Source organism: Pelecanus crispus, chromosome 3, assembly GCF_030463565.1.
Source record: "Pelecanus crispus isolate bPelCri1 chromosome 3, bPelCri1.pri, whole genome shotgun sequence".
Lineage (NCBI taxonomy): Eukaryota > Metazoa > Chordata > Aves > Pelecaniformes > Pelecanidae > Pelecanus > Pelecanus crispus.
Genome location: NC_134645.1, coordinates 50810611 through 50828434, shown reverse-complemented (window position 1 = coordinate 50828434; position 17824 = coordinate 50810611). Strand labels below are relative to the sequence as shown.

General features: G+C 41.9%; 1 protein-coding gene across 1 annotated transcript in view; it reads right to left on the bottom strand.

The window, feature by feature from the left end:
* Positions 1 to 4209: 4209 nt before the first annotated feature.
* Positions 4210 to 17824, bottom strand: part of LOC142593237 (protein ELYS-like) — a 33749-nt gene continuing 20134 nt past the window's right edge. Inside the window, 13 exon segments of the mRNA XM_075707690.1 lie at positions 4210 to 4289; positions 4292 to 5792; positions 7173 to 7360; positions 9261 to 9777; positions 11085 to 11282; positions 12592 to 12787; positions 13286 to 13393; positions 13946 to 14096; positions 14185 to 14332; positions 15463 to 15594; positions 15688 to 15832; positions 16010 to 16197; positions 16957 to 17103. Of these exon segments, the coding sequence (XP_075563805.1) occupies positions 4210 to 4289; positions 4292 to 5792; positions 7173 to 7360; positions 9261 to 9777; positions 11085 to 11282; positions 12592 to 12787; positions 13286 to 13393; positions 13946 to 14096; positions 14185 to 14332; positions 15463 to 15594; positions 15688 to 15832; positions 16010 to 16197; positions 16957 to 17103 (3699 nt within the window).

The window sequence follows — 17824 nt, the reverse complement described above, 5'->3', positions numbered from 1 at the left end:
GATTTCACAGGTAACCCAGCCAAAAAGTTGAAAGAGTTATCTTTACACCTCCTAAGTTTCACAATCAACACTTAAGAGACCCTGGAGGCACAGTTCGTTTCAAGCCCTGATGACAGAGCTCAAAAGAAAAACATGACTACCAAACCCAAGATCAGAAAAGAATAAAGCTCTATGACCGTATTTTAAGAGAGGGAGACAGACACAAGCTTATTCAAGTCTGCAGTTTGGTTAAACAAAGCTATTCAAAGCCCTCTCTTCCCCTCCTACGTGCCATTAATTTGGTGTTTACACCAAAAGAGTTAATTTTATTTGTAGAAGCTGCTTCCTCTTCAGGAACTGAATTTAGATGGGCTCTCTGCAGATCAATCCAGTTGGAACACACAACATCGAGTATCCAGCGGTATGACTTGTGCAGACAAAGGCCATGCCCAAGAAGACTCACAGCAAAGGATTATTTTTTTCAGTCATCTCTGAATTTTGATGGTAAATATTACCTCTGCCAACTTAACTGATACTCACTTAAGAGAAAATTACTCTATTCGTCCTTTCATGTACATGCATGTCTTACCTCATACATGACTGGCCCTGGAAAGAATGTATTTTCAGGCACAGATCAGCTACTGATTTTTCATGTCTCACTACTTCCATCCCAGACACTTGAAAGAATATTAGCACCAAAATCACATTAACAACACACTTAAGCCTTTCGGTGTATGCCCTAATTGCAGGAACTGGCTCTGAAAAGTAATTTTTAAAATCTCTTTCATCGAAATGACACACATTTCCTGCTTTCACGGAATACTACCGATAGAAAAAACTGTCCTATAGAATCAGCTCTATCGCACCCTAACTGCCTGACAGAACCCAAAGAAGCATGTTTTCCACACTTCCTCAAGCCACACGCACAATAAGCAAAAACAATCCCAGCCCGCTGGGCAGAAAGCGGTCCACTTAAGCTGTGTATGGCTCAAGAGTTCTTTCACAAGAGGATTTCTAAACATTCCAAGATTAGACCCAGAATTTCAGTCCCTGAAAAAGCTCTCCTGACACTAACATACTTCCGCCTTAAGCAAAACATTGAGACCCCTGCACCTCCAGGCACGGCCAAGTGCCAAGGCCTACTTACTCCCTCTTCAAAGCTTTCATATTCCATAGGGACAGGTAGCCGTCTGAAAAACCCACAACAAGCTGGTTGCTTCTGCTTATGTAGCACAGGGTTGATATTGCTGCTCCTGAAGGATCTCGTAATTGAAAGCAGAGATGTCTCCCTTCTCTGGTCACGCTTTCTCTTCTTTGTGGAACTTCAGCAGGAATTCTAGTGGCAGCTTCTAGATCTACACACACAAAACCACACAAGAGGTTGCATTTGGAACACCCACACGACAGCGCGTATCCTCTCATTCTACCGTCCCAGGAAAAATACCCATTTATGCAACACTTTTTTTTTTGACAGTTCCATTTCGTACGTATTCAAAGAACATAAGATCTCTCTAACCAGACAGGTGCTCCCACTCCTATTTCAAAACCAGGTAAAACTGCAACCTTCACAGACAAATTCTTCTTGGCACTCTGTAGATCAGGACTTTGTGTCGGGGACAGAGACGGCACCGCGTCTGGGGTGCCCCAGGCCAGGCTCCCGCAGCCAGGAAGGAGGAAGCCCTGGGTTAGCAGATTTGTAATGACCCTTCACTGCTTGGCAGGCAGCGGCATCAAACGTTAAGCTTCGCAATAATAAATCCACTAACTTCAAAAAGAAATCTGTTCTCTAACAGTAAGACTATGGCTAAGAATTAAAAGTAAACATGAAGAGCCAGGACACGATTCTTTCCTCTATCCAAGCAACAAGAACTGTCTATAATAGGAATGACTTGACTTCAAATAGGGTTCTGCATTTCTGTATCAACAGGACAAACGAGATGGGAAGGAATGAGTTCTCACTGTTGCGGTCATCGCAGGGGCGCACCGTGGACAACATCAAAGGAAAACAGAAACCTGTTCACAAACGGCACCCCTGCATCACTTCTGCTGGCACAGAGCTGGGGAGGCTGGTTAGGGAAAACAAAGTGCTCTTTCTTAAGGGGAGTAACACAGGACTCCTAAATCACAGGCAGCCTTCAGTAATCAGGGTGGTGTTTTTGTAGACAGAAAGCGCTGCTACTGCACGCAACTGAAGCCTTCTGCCTGCAGCAGTGCCAGAATCCACTGGACTACCAGCGCAGCAGGACGCTGATGGAGTGGGAGCATCCAGCAGCTCCAAAAGCTGTACTGCAAGGCTAAAAGCATTGCTCCTACTGTATAGGAGAGGTATGGCACTAGAGAGCTTCTGGACACTACAAAGGCATACAGAAGAAAGCATTCATTTTCTTTAGCAAGGTGCTGGAAAAACTCTCTCATGAATGCCCTGGGCAAGAGGGAAGCTAGGAAGCATAATGGAGATTAAAGATCAGCTCACTTTACGGTACGTAAAGGAACATCAGTGCTTGAACAGTTGTTAAAAAAAAGGTTTACTCAAAGCTAGCATTTTGGGTTCTCATGTTAGGGATTGGTTAATTACACCTGTGAAATCATCATTTTAGGGTTTATCTGTAAATCTGGCTGTACTACATCAACATTTTACTCAATGCTATTTTAGAGGATCCAGCGTGGCTTGTACTGGAAGTTGCTCCATGTACGCACAGTTACTATTTTTGCTAATTTGAAATTAACTCAGTCTTTTGAAGTACAACCTGGAAAGGTCTTGGAAAACAATGACACCTTGTGCTAATCCCACCTGGTACTGCCTGTTCTCTTCCTGATTCCGGGTGCCTTGCAAGAGCTCTTTGCACACAACGGGCACCAGGCCTCTGTTTGCACCGTAGCCCATCCTCAAACAGCTCTTCCCTGAGCCGGTCTGACCCTACGCCAGCAGACTGGCGTTACAACCTTGCCAGGCGTTCTCCAGCGCTCCTTGGCCAAGGTCACAAAAGACCTCTCTCTAGCAAACGAGCAAGTGCATCCTCTTCGTAGATGAGCAAACGCATACACAAACACTGCTGTCTGGCAGGAGTGCCCCCACTAACAGTTCAAATTACCAATCAAGATTTGCACATGCACTTGAAAGCAACACCGAGTTCCATGGTGACACAAATGCCGATACAATCTAGCTAACGCTTCAAACCAGTAAACTGATAAATGCCAGGCATTTGCAGTACGCTTACATGACTGTTGCAATGGGAGATAAACAAACTGACCGGCTACAACCGCGTACTGGCTAAACCTGCTTTTAGTTGGTTCTTTGAATAAAATCTTACCTGGCCCGCAAAACTGCTGGATCCTGCTGGGATGAGCACACCAGTCTCGTCCTTTAGGAAGCTACTAAGAGACCAACAGCCTAGACCAAAAGTCAAGGTTTTCCTGTGCCCTGGATTCATATGCGCTTGTCATGTATGCTTGTGCTGTTGGTGTTCATAGCAATCATACACCTACTTCCTGCATCCTTCTCTCCCTGTGTATTAACATTGCAATTGTAGTATCAAAACACAAGCAATCGGTCAGCCACTAGTAATTCATGGTTTAGTCTCGATTTAAACCCAGTTCAACAGCAACGCACACCACACCGATGACTGCTGTGGGAGAAGCCTGCTCTTGAACCATGCCAGGTGGTACACAGCCAAGGAGTAAGCGACCTCAACGAACAGACACGTCAGCCAACTGAACTTGCCTTTCTCCCTCTACCTCACCTGTTGGTCAACCGCATAGCACAGGGCACTGGAAAATGCATTTTATTTTAGGAACAGCTTTAATTCAAAAGGGACCACAGTACATTTATCGCCAAGAATATCAGAGACTCATTAGCTTGACTACTTTGGTGAAAAAAGCACTCCTGGAATGGAAACCCGACAGTTTTGCACAGAAGACAAAAGTACAAACAAAGTAAGAAACAAATACTGTCTTACTACGTGAAATTCTATTATGTTGTCCTATTTTCAGACTGGACTAGACTAAGAGGTTACAAGCATTGCCTAACACAACTCACAAGAAACAACCGATTGGCTTCTGCCTGTAGCTTAGTTTTTCTCCGTTTTTCTCCACCAGAAATCACCAGCTAGGCTATTTATGATCAGTTATATGGGAAGCGATGAAATTGCAGCAAATAAATTTATTACGCTGACAACCCTGAGAGTACTCTTCCATGAGAGGAAGTTCTGACAGGGGATTAAACAACTTTGGTCACCTTCTGCCCCGACGCCCTGTCCTTACTGTAGTCCTGGGGGTGGTTGGTTCCTCAGTTGGCTGTGCAGTGTTTGCACAGCATGTGGAACTCTTCTTGTTCTTCTCCTAGGAGTATCAAGGATTTCCACCTTCCCACCTGAAGGTATGTCTTCCTGAGTAGAGGTAGATCCTGTGTCTGCTGAGACATGTTGTGTCCCCCTCCTAGAACCACTTCTAGGAGTGACAGGAAGTTTATATTCTGTTTGAGGAAGCGATGATTTAGACAGATCAAGGTCAGAACTTTCAGAAACTTCTGATGAACTCATCTTTCTTCTTCTGCCTCTTTTAGTTGGCGTGGCTAACAGGACTTGGTCACTAGGCTGCACCTCTTGATCCTTGACAGTATTTTCACTGAATTGTAAATTAATGCTTTTCAGTCTTCTTGCACTTCTGCTGGGACTGACTGCCAGTTTTATCTTAGGATCACTGTCAGGCTGGCCCGTTTCCTCATCTCCTGCTGAACTTTTTCCTCCTCTAGTCCTTTTGCAAGCACCAGAAGCAATAATGCTACCTTCAGCAAGAGAAGTTTCCTCACTAGCCCCTTCCAAGAGTTCAGATGCAGCTTCCTTTGCTCTCCTTAATCCTCCTCTTCTTGGAGTAACGGCTATGGACTGCGTACTGATGGACAACGTTTGTCCATCAGAATGGCTGCTTTCTACTTTTTCTAAATTAGCCAGTTTCGGCCTCCTGCCTCTCCTAGGAGTAACGGCGATCACAGGGCTTCGCTCCTCTGAAGCACTGTCTTCTCTTTCAAGACTACGAGTCTCCGGCACTTCTTTGGTTCGCCTGGTACTTCTCCTAGGAGACAGTCCTAACAAAAGCGGCTTGTCTGTCTTCAGTAGTTGCCGATCGCCGCCCGATGGAATATTTAGACTTCTACTCGGCTGTCCCCTCGTGCGTGTTCTAGGGGTGATGACACGCTCTACTTGCTGTACGCTGGTTTCATCTTCCACTCCTTCCTCTGGCACAGTTGTTAAGGCAGCTTTTGCCTTCTGGAATCGAGTTACCTTTTTGCCTATGGTTTCGTGAATAGATTGTTCTACAACTTCAGATGTGAACTCTTTACTTCTTGTGTCTTTGATGACATCCAGTAAGTTCTCAGCAATAGCTACCTTAATGGGTTCAGGCACATACGGGAGAGACTCTGCAGTATTTTGAGATTCCTGATCACTAGTTACAGTGGACACCGAGTTTGTAACATGTTCTTGGGTTTCAGTATGTCCTAAATTGTTCACTGCTTCTTCCTCTGTTGTTGTGCCAGCCGGTTTAGAAGCTTCTACTAATGTAGGGTCTCCCACCTCCGCTTCACCTTCTTCTCCTTCCAAGACTAAAGTAAAATTACTTTGAGGTATAAAAAGCTCTCCATCTCCCTCAGCTGCATCACATTCACTCTCTCTCTTATCAGGCAAATCACATGCAAACTGTTGCTCTGTAGTATCATAGCCATATTGAAGGCTGCCTGATGGGTCTAGTTCACTATATGGTGATGTTTCAGGTGCTTCTTCTGAGGCTTCTGCCTTAACCGCGCTATCTTCAATAACCTGAAGTTAAAAAATGTCTGTTAATGCATTATTCATTACCAAACAGACTAACTTCAAACCGAGGATGCTGAAAGGCTGCTTCTCCTTTCAGATCACCACTGAATGTGAAGTTAGAAACATACAATGTACTCTCTACTACAGATAAACGTTCATGCGTTTAAGGGACAGAGAAGAGACTATTCGCTGTGTGCAATCACATGCTCCGTTTCTGCTATTTCTGTTCATGACTAACCATTTGCCACCACCCGTGAACAAAGGGAGCAGTTTTACAATACAAGCCGTATGTACAACTGACAGTATCACCACACTGCAGTACTTTCTCGACTGACTACAAATCCACACAGAGTGACCGACTCTGCACCTAACAGGGTAAAATACAATTATGACCCCAAAGTTTAAAGTTTCACTCGTGACAGTTGTGACCACAACACTTAGTCAAGCTGGCCAGGTATCACAGCTGGCAACTCAACGCTGCACTTTTAAGAGATCACTTGGGTGAGGATACTCAAGCTTTTATGTCCAGAACAAAAGTAGTATCAGTTACGTAACCTGGGACAGCTGGAGAATCTCTAGTTCCCATTTTCAGTCCATATGAACAACATATTTTAAAATGAGTATTTTACAAAGTTTAGATGTTAAAAATACATGGTTTCACAAAAAAAAAAAGTTTTAAGTAGCTGGAAATATCTTGACACCAAAAGTAACTCCTTACTGGGAATTCTGTTTATGTTAATAAGGAACAAACAGTAAAGGATCTAAGCACCTAAATCATTCTGAAAATGACTTTGGTTCCCACACCATTTTGACATTTGTTAAATGGCCACCAGTATCAAAACACTGCACTCCCCAACTCTTCTTGCTGCCTTTAACATCAAAACTATTTATTTTTCATGCCAAAGAAGAAACGTTTAAGTTCTAGCAAACCAAACAAATGCATGGTTATTTTAAAAAAATAAGGTGGTTTTTTTTTTTTACTACTACAGCTCTCAAAGGCCCAAGTCTTGACAGGTTCTATTCTGTGCTATACAAACAGAAAAGACATAGGAGAAAAACACAGAATCATAGAATTGTTTAGGTTGGAAAAGACCTTTAAGAACATCCAGCCCAACCATTAACCTAACACTACCAAGTCCGCCACTAAACCAGTTAAGGGTAGAATAATAATTTCATCTTTCCTGGCTTGGTGGCTGGATTATTTTTTAATGCAAGTAAAAACTGGGAAGCATTATCTGCCCTTACGTAATGAGGTTTTAACTTGTGTTAACCAGCTAAAGAAACGGAGACATTTTTGCGTGTCTTCTAATGGTCGGTAAGACAGGACCGTGCTCAGTTTGCAAAGTGGTGTCTGTTTTGTAGAAAATGGGAAAATAGGTTACTCACATTCATTTCCTCTGTTTTACAAACACTGTTAGAAACAGCTATTTCTTCCTGCGGAAGAGGAACATTTTCGTCAACTTCAGCTGCTTCCAGGTTACATTCTTTAGGCAAATCCACCATATGCTTCCCCTCAAGGCGATTTGCTAAATGAGTACTGACCACATCCTCACTGTCAAGGATACTTATCACAGCTGGAAGAGATTGATACAATTCTAACTTAACTGCTATATAAATGACACAGGTTTAAGCAACATGAAGCAACAGAGGGAGCAGCAGCCAACAAAACAGTTCTCCATCCTGACATGTATCTTGGGCTTTCTCCAGAACTAGAAGACAGAACTACCTATCTGGAAAAGGAGGCAGCCCTACAGTTTTAAAACAAACAAACAAACAAAACACACACCCCACAATAAAAACAACCAACCAAAAAAGGAACAAAAAAGAATGGGAAAATTGGCTGGCAAGTCCACAGAGAAGAACAACAACAGAGGAAAGGGTGGCTGGAAAGGCACACTGATAGCTAGTTGTTCTTCACAGCCCGAATACCAAGGATGCATCATCTTTTCAAAGAGTAACTCAAGCAGCAGGTGCCATAGCACACAGATCAGTACCCATGTACAACAGTAAAGTAAGTACTGATCTCTCCTTCTAATGTTTTAAATTCTACCTGTTTTCTCAATAGCTTTATCAAGAACAGGGACATTCCGTATGCATTTCCCACAAGGACTTTCTTTGAGGCGGGTATTTCTCTCTACAGTTTCATGAAAGTTAGCAGTAACATGCTAGCACTACTTCAATCTGAGACACCTGTAGCGGTAACTACACGGGAAGTCTGAATTCTTCTTTCCAGTATAACAAGAAGTCTGATGCATAATTTCAGTCAAGAAAACAAAATGACCATTGACAGTCTGTTTACAAACTAAGCTTGGTATGTTACTGACCTAAAACATAAACACCTCAGAAAACATCCCTCCCCCTTAAAACTGGGTAGTAAGTTTTCTTATTTCTCTATGGATACTTAGCTCATTCCAGCAATGCTTCTGTCCTTTCTTGACTCCATTTCCCCTCTTCCACAAGAATGCACCTCGGGTCTTTTCTTGTTCTTTTCTCTAGGGATTGACTGGTGCTATTGAAACCCAACTGCTTGCTAACCTGGTTTTAGCTCAACAGATTCAGTTTTAGAAACATCCTCCTTTTCTTCTTTGTTTCTACTGTCTGCTCCCTCCAGATCCAGCAACAACCTCTGCAGACACTATGCAGGACTGGGATAATTTTGCTAGCTCAACCCAAACAAGAGCTATACGGACTGCCTTCTAATGCTTCCAGAGTACTGGAATGGTACAGAACTGTTTCTACCACAGTCCAGCAATGACAAAGTTTCTTCACAAGGTTATTCTTTAATGATTACTACCTTATCATGCTTTCTAATGAAAAGCACCTTTGATTTCTTGTCCGAACACAAGGCATCTAAAATAGGACAGGCAAATGTTTTGAACCGTCTTGCTCAAAACACTCACATCTGCAGAGTCCCTTTTACCCACGTACACGGAGTCCGTACCCGAGCACTCCTGGTTGTTAAAAAGAAAAGGAGCTGAGGAACTTCAATTGCAACACTCACTCTCCAGGATCCTCCAGAATCATCTCAGACTTAGGGCTGAATCGGGCTGCGTGGCATGCACTGATACTGGAGTACACACTCACTGCTACGAACTGTTTCAAGACCTCAGACACAGAACTCTGACACTTGCATACATGTCCCAGGAACAGCAAGCTTTTTTGAGAGAGTTGAAAAAAAAAAAAAAGAAAAACCAACCTAGTCAAAGCATGCCATACACTAAACTTGCTGTGAAAAACCGGCGGCCTACAGAAGTTCCCCTAGAACAGAACCAGAAGCCTAAGGTTTCAACTTGTATCCCCCTCCAAACTCCCACAAATCACTGCTGCCTCTCAGCTGCAATTACACACCAGCAATGCCAACCTAAAGCAGCACACATTCATAATGTCCAGGATACCTAAAAAAGGACTCCAAACACAATCACAGTTTTAAAAGCCTAGAAGAAGGAATTGCCTAGGACACTTGTGAATGCTCACCGTTAACTGCTGCACTCATCAGTAGTTTAACCTTTCGAAGACCTTTGAAAAATTCAGAAACATAGGTTATCACAGCATGAAACACACCAGCTTCCTTCCTTAGTTCTGATGAATCTGGTTGTTCCATCTGGAAAGGTTTATCTTCAAGCATTTCGCTGTAGTCTTCCTTCTCCAATTCTCGAGAATCGGCAGGTTCTTCAGTGGAAGAATTAGCTGGTTTAGCAGCTATAAAGATGACATCATCTTCAAAATCGCCAGGTGATTTTGCATCATGATACTCCAAAGTAGTTTGGTCTGACCTGGCAGAGAAGTTACTGCTTTCTTGGCTGACATCCATTTTCTCCAAACCGTCTCCAGGTATGCTTTCTGAAGGCTCTTCCATTTCAGCACCATCATCCTCAGGATGGCACACAGTAAACAGAGTTGTTTTATCTCTACTTTCAGGGCAAGCATCCTCCACCACTCCATGATGACGCTCAGGGGAAGCTCCAGATACTCCTTTATCATCTTCTGTTACCTTTTTTTTTTTTTTAAAGAGAAAAAAACTTCACAATCAGTAACATGTATATGCTTTTTGTCAAAGCAAGAAAAAAAAAAAAGGAAAAACATACAACGGTATTTGCAAGTTCTGTGTCACCTTAAGCAAGGCGCTACAAAATTAATTCTCATTCTAGCACTACCTGAGCTTTTAAAGCCGAGTCTAAAAATTAATCACACTGCTTACTGAGTTTCCATGACCTTGGAGAATTAAGATGAAGTGGGTCTCCTAAGTGCTTGCCTATACTGTCACCTCAAGGCCCTTCACTGGCTTCACTACTGTGTTTTCAAGAGGGAGCTTTGCATACCTTAAATCGTAACTCAAGATTTTTCTTTTCCGATCCTTGCCTTTTCAACTCGTATGCGCTACTAAAATGTTTTAGGGTTCGCTGTGCCTGTAGCATGGAACAAGTAAATTAATCTGGCCACGCTGCATTAGCAGCAAGAACTTCATCTAGGAGAGCAAGCCTCTTGTTACAGTTGAGTAGCTCTTGATAACAGGCAATAAAAGGTATTACAAAACCAGAGTACGACAACTTGTTAGCACTCATACGGAAAGCTCATACATGCAGATACCAGCACACGCCCCAGGGGTTCTGCCCCCAATTTTGGTACGTTACGTTGGCAACCACACGATGAGCTGAATCAGGGTGATTCAGACTGACAGAACAAAAGGAGGAGTACAAGGGGGCAACTTTCAGATGGACCAACTTCATTTGACAACTATACAAATGCTATTCCCGGCGCAAGGCAAGAAGCAAAACCCAGAACCGTAGGGCTGGAGAACAGACAACAGTACAGCTCTCCATCAGGAGTCTGTTTTTACCAGAATTTAAGGAAACCCAGCCTTGCAAAAAGAGAGACTGAAAGCAAACGCAGCTCATGACTTTTGTTGCTTTCCAAGGTGTTTACCTCACAAAGCTTAACGAACCCAAACAACTGGCTCAACCTATAGGCCTTACCTTCCTGCCATACCACCGTTTGAAAAGATATAGCGGGAAGCTGAACTAGCAATTTGGAACAATCACAGCTCCTACCAACACATGAGTAAAAACCACCAAGGTCACTGGCATTTATTATGAATACATTCCTGCACGCACATGATGCCGCAGAAGGTCTAATATAACCTCTTTTGAACAAATTCAAGCCTGCCACTCTGATTTGCAATTCCAATTCTCAATATGACGAGTTTTGGCAAAGTTTAACCGAAAAAAAAAACAAACCTAAATCAAATCACAGCCCACAGAGCCTTCAACTGTAAAAACCACTAACTAAAGCCCAGCTTACCCCAACAGTCCATTCGGCACTCGAGTTCTCTTCCCTGAAAGATATTCTAGGCTCCTTTGCTCGTAGAGGAGGAGTAACTGATCGTCCTGGAGATGCAGAGGGAGTTGCCAGGGGTGTGGTGCGAAGGCTGGATCTGAGAATAGACTGAGGAGTAAAGCCAGGAAAACCAGAAGCAGATGTGGCCAAAACTTTAGCTCTCTAGGAAAAGAAATTTAAAAATTTGCTTTAAAACCAGTTCAGTCTTCAAGAGAGAAGACTCCCCTTGTCAAAAGCCTTGGTTTAAATTACAAACGCAGTTTGTACCAGCAGAGAGGACAAAGCTTAGCCTCTGCACTGCTCTTTCTCCAAAGGTATGAAAATCTTAACAATAAAACCCCATGCTTTTTATGTCTCTTTTTGACTTTTTCTTTTTTAATAGCCAACATAAAATGCTATTTTTCAAATTGATTTCCTGAAGAAACAAAGATATGGCATCTTCTTGTCTGCAATCTTATCTTATCTAAGTTTTGCCATTTCTACACTGCTCTTCTAAAAGGCACACAGCCTCAAATGTTACCCCAGATACAGTGACTGAAAACTCTGCCATGCAAAATGGCAATCAGCAAAGCAACAGCAATAGCTTCTTTTTTCACTGATTAATCAATCCGCGCACTACACTAAATTAAGTGGTGCCGCTGTAAAAATACCTCCACATCTTCATCTACAAGCGTTCAGGTCCTCTTAGCTCAAAAAAGATTTTGCAGTACTGACAGGGCTTTAAAGGAGGATAATGAAACGAGCTTAACGATATGGACACTATTTAAGAAGAAGAAAAAGGCGGTAACGCCAAGAGACCACAACTATTTTGTTCAGGTAGGCAAAGGCAAAAACATCAGCACCAAGAAGACAGGTCAAATGTTATTTCCTTGCATCATAGAGTTTGACGACAGTGAACGGAAACACCGATTAAACACAAACAATTAATAACTGAAAGTACTGCAAAAAGCCATCACTGAATTTGGCAGAGACTGACATCACTTCACTGACATCGCTTAGTTGTCATTCACTTCACTGGATTAAGAAATGGAAGCATATACGTACATTCCTGCTTGTAGGTATGCACGTCAAACTATACAGAGCTATTGAGCACTTAATTAATGAGGTGGTTAAGCTACAACTTGCATCTTCCGGTATCTAAGTACATTGACATGTCCAACTTTAACTTACTTTGTTCCATACAATAAAAAAAAAAAAAAAAAAAAAAAAAAGTGTATTTCACAAAGCTGTGGGACCATGTGCATACTGCAATTAACTCAGAACTAAACTTTCCCTCCTCAAGACTGTTCCCAGCGTACTGCTTCCAAAAGGACTGTATAAGCAATAACCACATGCATATTGAAAACATCCCACAACCCAAATCCAACACTCTTTGTGTTAAATACTTTGCTGGTTTCATTCTAAACAAAGTGTACAGGCTTATTGGTTTGGTTGCCTGTCCTGTTACTGGGTTTTTTTTCAAAATACAAACCTTGACCACAAGAGGAGTCTCTAGTAAATTCAGCTCTGATGCTCCTGAAAAATTCTTCTGTGAGATGGAACCGTGCATATCTGATCTCAATGGGCTCAATGCCACAAATGAAGTAGAAGCCCTGCATGGCGACTGCCAGCTACCACCCTGTGCTGCAGAACATGAAGGAACAGGACGAACCACCAAATCCAGCAATCTGTTAGGATACACAATTCAAAATATGAAAACAAATAAACAAAGGGAAAAAATCATGCTGCGTTCCAGAAATCTGAGATCATACGTAAGAAAAACAATGAACAAGAAACACAGGTGAGCCCTCACTGCTGGGGTGATGCATCAGGCCCTTGAATGACTTACAGCCATCTTCTTTTTATAAATTACTTCTTTACACTTCATACTTCATTTCCTAAACCACTGCCTCTGAGGCAAGAGTAATCCAATTTGAAGGCTGTTGCACAGGTGATGTAATTCTCACATCAGAAGGAAAGTCACCTACATTGCAGTGCTGGGACCACTTCAAATTCGCCACTTACTTGTGTCCCTAAGTTGACTTTTTCTTTAACAGACACAAAACCACATGCAAACAGAACACTCTGCAAACACAGAAAAATACACACACACATGCACACACACACACATATATATAAAAGAAGCAACACCTTTTTCAGGTATTCATTGTGTAGATCTACTATACCTGGAACATTTTCGTGACAATTTTGTAACCGGTGTCCCAAAAAATGCATCGGGCAGCTCTGCGTCAGGGAGAGGATGCGTTCTGCCTGGTGGTTCTGTAGCTCTAGGACTCCAATTCAAAGGAAAATGTAAACTGACTGTCATTCCCCTGACGTCCAAACATACCCCAATTCAAGTTTATTTGACCATACCCCCTCCGTAGGAAAATCACCTGGCAACTACTAGCCTCTTTTCTGCTCTTTATAATTCTGCCTCTTCTGAAGGAAAAAAGGCAGAACCACAGCAGAAACTGGGCAGGAAGTGGTAAAAGAGTACTATTTGATCACACAAGCAAGTCTATCAAAATCTCTACACCAACAGCTTGATGGTAATCATAGTTTTAGTTTCAGCTACCTTAAATTCTGTAAACACATTTACCGTAATGTAAATATATGTATTTGCATAAACAAGATTATCACAGCAGAAAAACTCTCTCCCCAAATACTACTTACGACACAGGGATTCTTCAATGTTATACACTGTATGTGCAAAACAGCCAATCAAAGCTTTATTCAGGTGCACCTTCCCACCAAAACACTAACACAGTAATTCAAATGGATTTTTCCCCCTCTCTCTCCAAGCACGTAAGCTCAAGACTAAACCTTGTTAAAAGGCTGCTTACCTATCATATTGCGAGAAACTGGTTTTCTGCTCGTTTCCTACCCATACTTCTCCAATTTTGGACAACACGTTGCTGATGAAAGTTGCTCTCGTACGCACATTTCCTGCATTAGCTTGTTTTGTTACTGTTGATAATGGCTTTGGCCTTGCAACTGTAAAGCAAGACGGACAAAATACCAACCTTGTGGAACCAAAGTGATGGCTAGCTGTCCATTCTATTTGCCCCCCCTTAAAAATTACCTTCTCTTAAGACCAACGAAGGCAAATGGTAAGGCTTGGCTCTCTCTACAGCCAGCTTCCTTTGAACTCTAGGGAGGATCTTGCCATATTGGTCTAATATAGAATTTCTGGCAACTGCTCTCTCTCTCAAGCGAGGGTCACGATCATTCTGATGAATGAAAAGCATAAAGCAAGAAGTTAACTAATTGCAAGAAGTTCATTGCACAGAACTCTCCGGGCTATTCCTGATTAGTGAACACATTTCCTCTACAGAATACATCCACTGCACAGAACAGCAGCAAGTTCTACCCAGCAGCACACACCAATTTCACCCGGTATTTTTATAGCAAAGTGGAAGGAAGACTAGAATAACAACAGAACCTACAACTGTAAGGTAAAACAATTCCGGCACTCTGCAGAACCTCATTCGGATACACTTGCTATCACCTGCAGTTCTCAAATGGCTTACAAAATAGCAGGCTTTCCCTTCTTGTTCCTGAAACACCAATGTCCGCAACAACTGAATATACCGCCCAACTGCAAATTACCTTGGACAAATGACGTGACTATTAAAACGAGTAAGAGAGGGCAACCTACACACACCTTCCCGCTGGATGGAAGTTTTCAAATGCAGGACCCAAAACTTCCAAAACCACCTTATACGTTTGATTCACTGGAAAACTGTGGTTCCGGAAAACAGCAAATGCATCACAGATCCGTAACACAAGTTCACAGAACACAAAATTTCACCTGGCTATTTTGAGAAACAGAACTTAGGGAAGAATTTCTGCCATAAAGTGGTAAAATGAAAGTCGGGGAATTCTAGAGCTTGCGCTATAACTTAAGGAAATTTAAGAAAAAAAAAAACAAAACCAAACAAACCACCCACCACACAAACTTTACTTCGTGGATCGGCATCCAGGCTGCTCTCAGCTAGCAACACGACGTTGTGTGCAAAACACAAGAGATGACACAAAATAATACATTCGATAATACATACATAACACATGTATCTGAATAACTGAATTGTAAGAGTGGTTGATAGATGCAAACAAACCATTTTAAGTGGAGTCAACAATGACCTGTCACATTTAATTTATAACTTCACAGAGTAGCTTTGGAGTGGTGAAATACTTTGTTCAACTTTTAGGTTCAGCTGTAACCCAAGGGGTAGAAACTTATCCCTCCTATTTCAAAGAATGGTATAAAAAACAAAGCAGGATTTTTACGGCGTACCATCAAACACAGTTAGTAACACCTGGCAAAAACCTGCGCACCCGAGAGAACTTTTACGCTTACCGTAAGATTAACCTTCATTGACTGATGCAACTGTAGTGCTGAGATATAGTTGGAACGCTGCAGGTGGTGGACTAAAAGAATTTCGTGATTCTGAGCACCAGCATTGGTCTGTAAAAACTTCTCCAAACACTCCTGTGAGAAATAACACATTCCAAAAATCTATTATGATTCCGCCGCTTCTCTTTTCAACGAGACGATTAAGATGGGTTTCTTGTCCACACTTACTTGTTCGGTGGCTGTGAAAGGTAGCTTCAGCAAGTCTTCCATTAGTCCCATCTCCTGACAGATTTCATACATGTGCTTTAACAGCTCTTCTATGTTTAACTTAGTGGTGTGTTGCTGCAACAGACCCCAAGCCTCCACCACGCACCTGTAATTCATTTTTTTGAGATGCAAACCAGTATTAACTAGTATAACCAAAAAGATGCCCTCAAATTACTGCATTCCAAGTCTAAAGGAAATTTAGGCAATGGCCATTTGTATTATATATTCTCCACCTTTCACAACATCTGAATGCCAAAACGGTGGGTGGGATATATTTCTTTACCTATTGGACAACAACACAGTGAGGAAAAGCCGCACTTCACTACTGCTTGACACCGATGGCTTCATCATCTGTATGTATCTGAGGGCTCGCCTGTGCTCGCCTTGGCACATAAGGGATTCAACAATTCTCATATGCTGCCATGACACAGTCCTGATTGTAGCTGGATGAAAGAGCAGGGCCAGTGAATTCTGTAGAAATTAGAGATCAGCTTTATTAAGATACACAGATACTCTCATGCAACAAAAATATTCAAAAGTTTCTTAAGTACGGGCGAATGGGTGTTAAATAAACTTACACGACTAACTAATGAAATACTCGATGAGGGACATATAAATAAAAACTCCTAACTATCTGCAGAAGAAAAATTCACTTAGCCATACCGAACAAAGCGAGTGCTTTAAAAGGAGTCATTCGCACTCTTCTAGGTTAACCAAATCTCGGCGTACAAACACCACTTTTTTATAAATACATTACGAAAAAATAAGCTGTTCTCCCCGACAAACAGATGACACTAACATCGTGACAGGTAAACAACAACCTTCAGCATCAGAAAGAACGCAAATTAGGTTGAAAAGTCACTTTTGCACTCTTCTAGCTCACATCTTGCTGCTATGATCACAGTTTTAACATGTAAAGTACCTAAAACACTGATTTTGAGAAAGTGCTCGACTGGTCTGCTGAAAACAACCTAAAAGGGATGGCTTTCAAAATTCAAGTATCAAGCATTATTAAAGGTCATTGTTTCTTTGATAATCAATTTCCTGTCCGAGTAATTAAAACAAAAGTTCAAGTCAGAATCCATTGCTGGAGATGTCATAGCAGTATTACACAAAAGCTTCTAATGTTCTATCGTCTGTTATTAGCTAAGCACCAATTTTTAAAAATCGTTTTATAGATTACAGCTTTGTCCTGCAATGTACGTCTAAACTAAACTGTAACATACTTACTTCATAATCATTGTGATCTAGAAGCCAAAAACCTTGAATAAGCTTCACAAGCCCCCAGGGGATAGCAAAGGCAGTTGGGAAGGAGTCAATTGAAGTTTCTGTTTTATTCGGAAGGGAATGCATGATATCTAGCAGCAAGTAAACTGTCTGATGTCAAGTATCTCATTAAGGCCAATACATTTGCAAGACCAAACATTTATCACGTTACATTTAGGAAAAACATAATGAAGTCAGAATACAGAAGTGGCAGAAAGCAGGAAAAAGACGAGTAGTACTCTTGCCATTTTAAGCTCTTATAACCTGAAGACAGTCAGCTCCTACCCACAAAACTGCATTCTCAATAAGGAACCAGAGAGAAAGTCTCTTTGATTCCTGTAAGGCATGCCAAAAGGTTAACTTTCGCTATTGAAATTACTTCCTTTACAAACTCAGGCTCCCTCTTTAGTCACCAGAGCTACCAGCTGGACATTCAAAACATCTGAACACCCAAGGCTTAATTACTAAGTTCTTAATTACAAGTTCTGCAGTTGTTTTTTCCCCTCATTTCCAAAGTACGTAAAGCAATGTAAATTACAATGTCCTTACACTACAACTTCGCTCTGAATGATTAAAACTGCCTTTAAACCAGTATGCGAGTCACTCCTCAGTAGTGTCATTTTCTCTTTCTGACACCCGTTTTTTGGAACATATCCTAATAAGACAGCTCTGGGGCACAACAGCTTTTCAACCCCTTGCTCTCTCGGCTCCCCTCTCAGGTTAGGCAACAAACAACAAAAGCAATTCTGTGTATTTCAGCAGCTGAAAAACTAAGTTTCTGCGCAGTGACTTTGCTCTTCTCTCTGTTGATTATTCTGGGCGCCTGCACTTT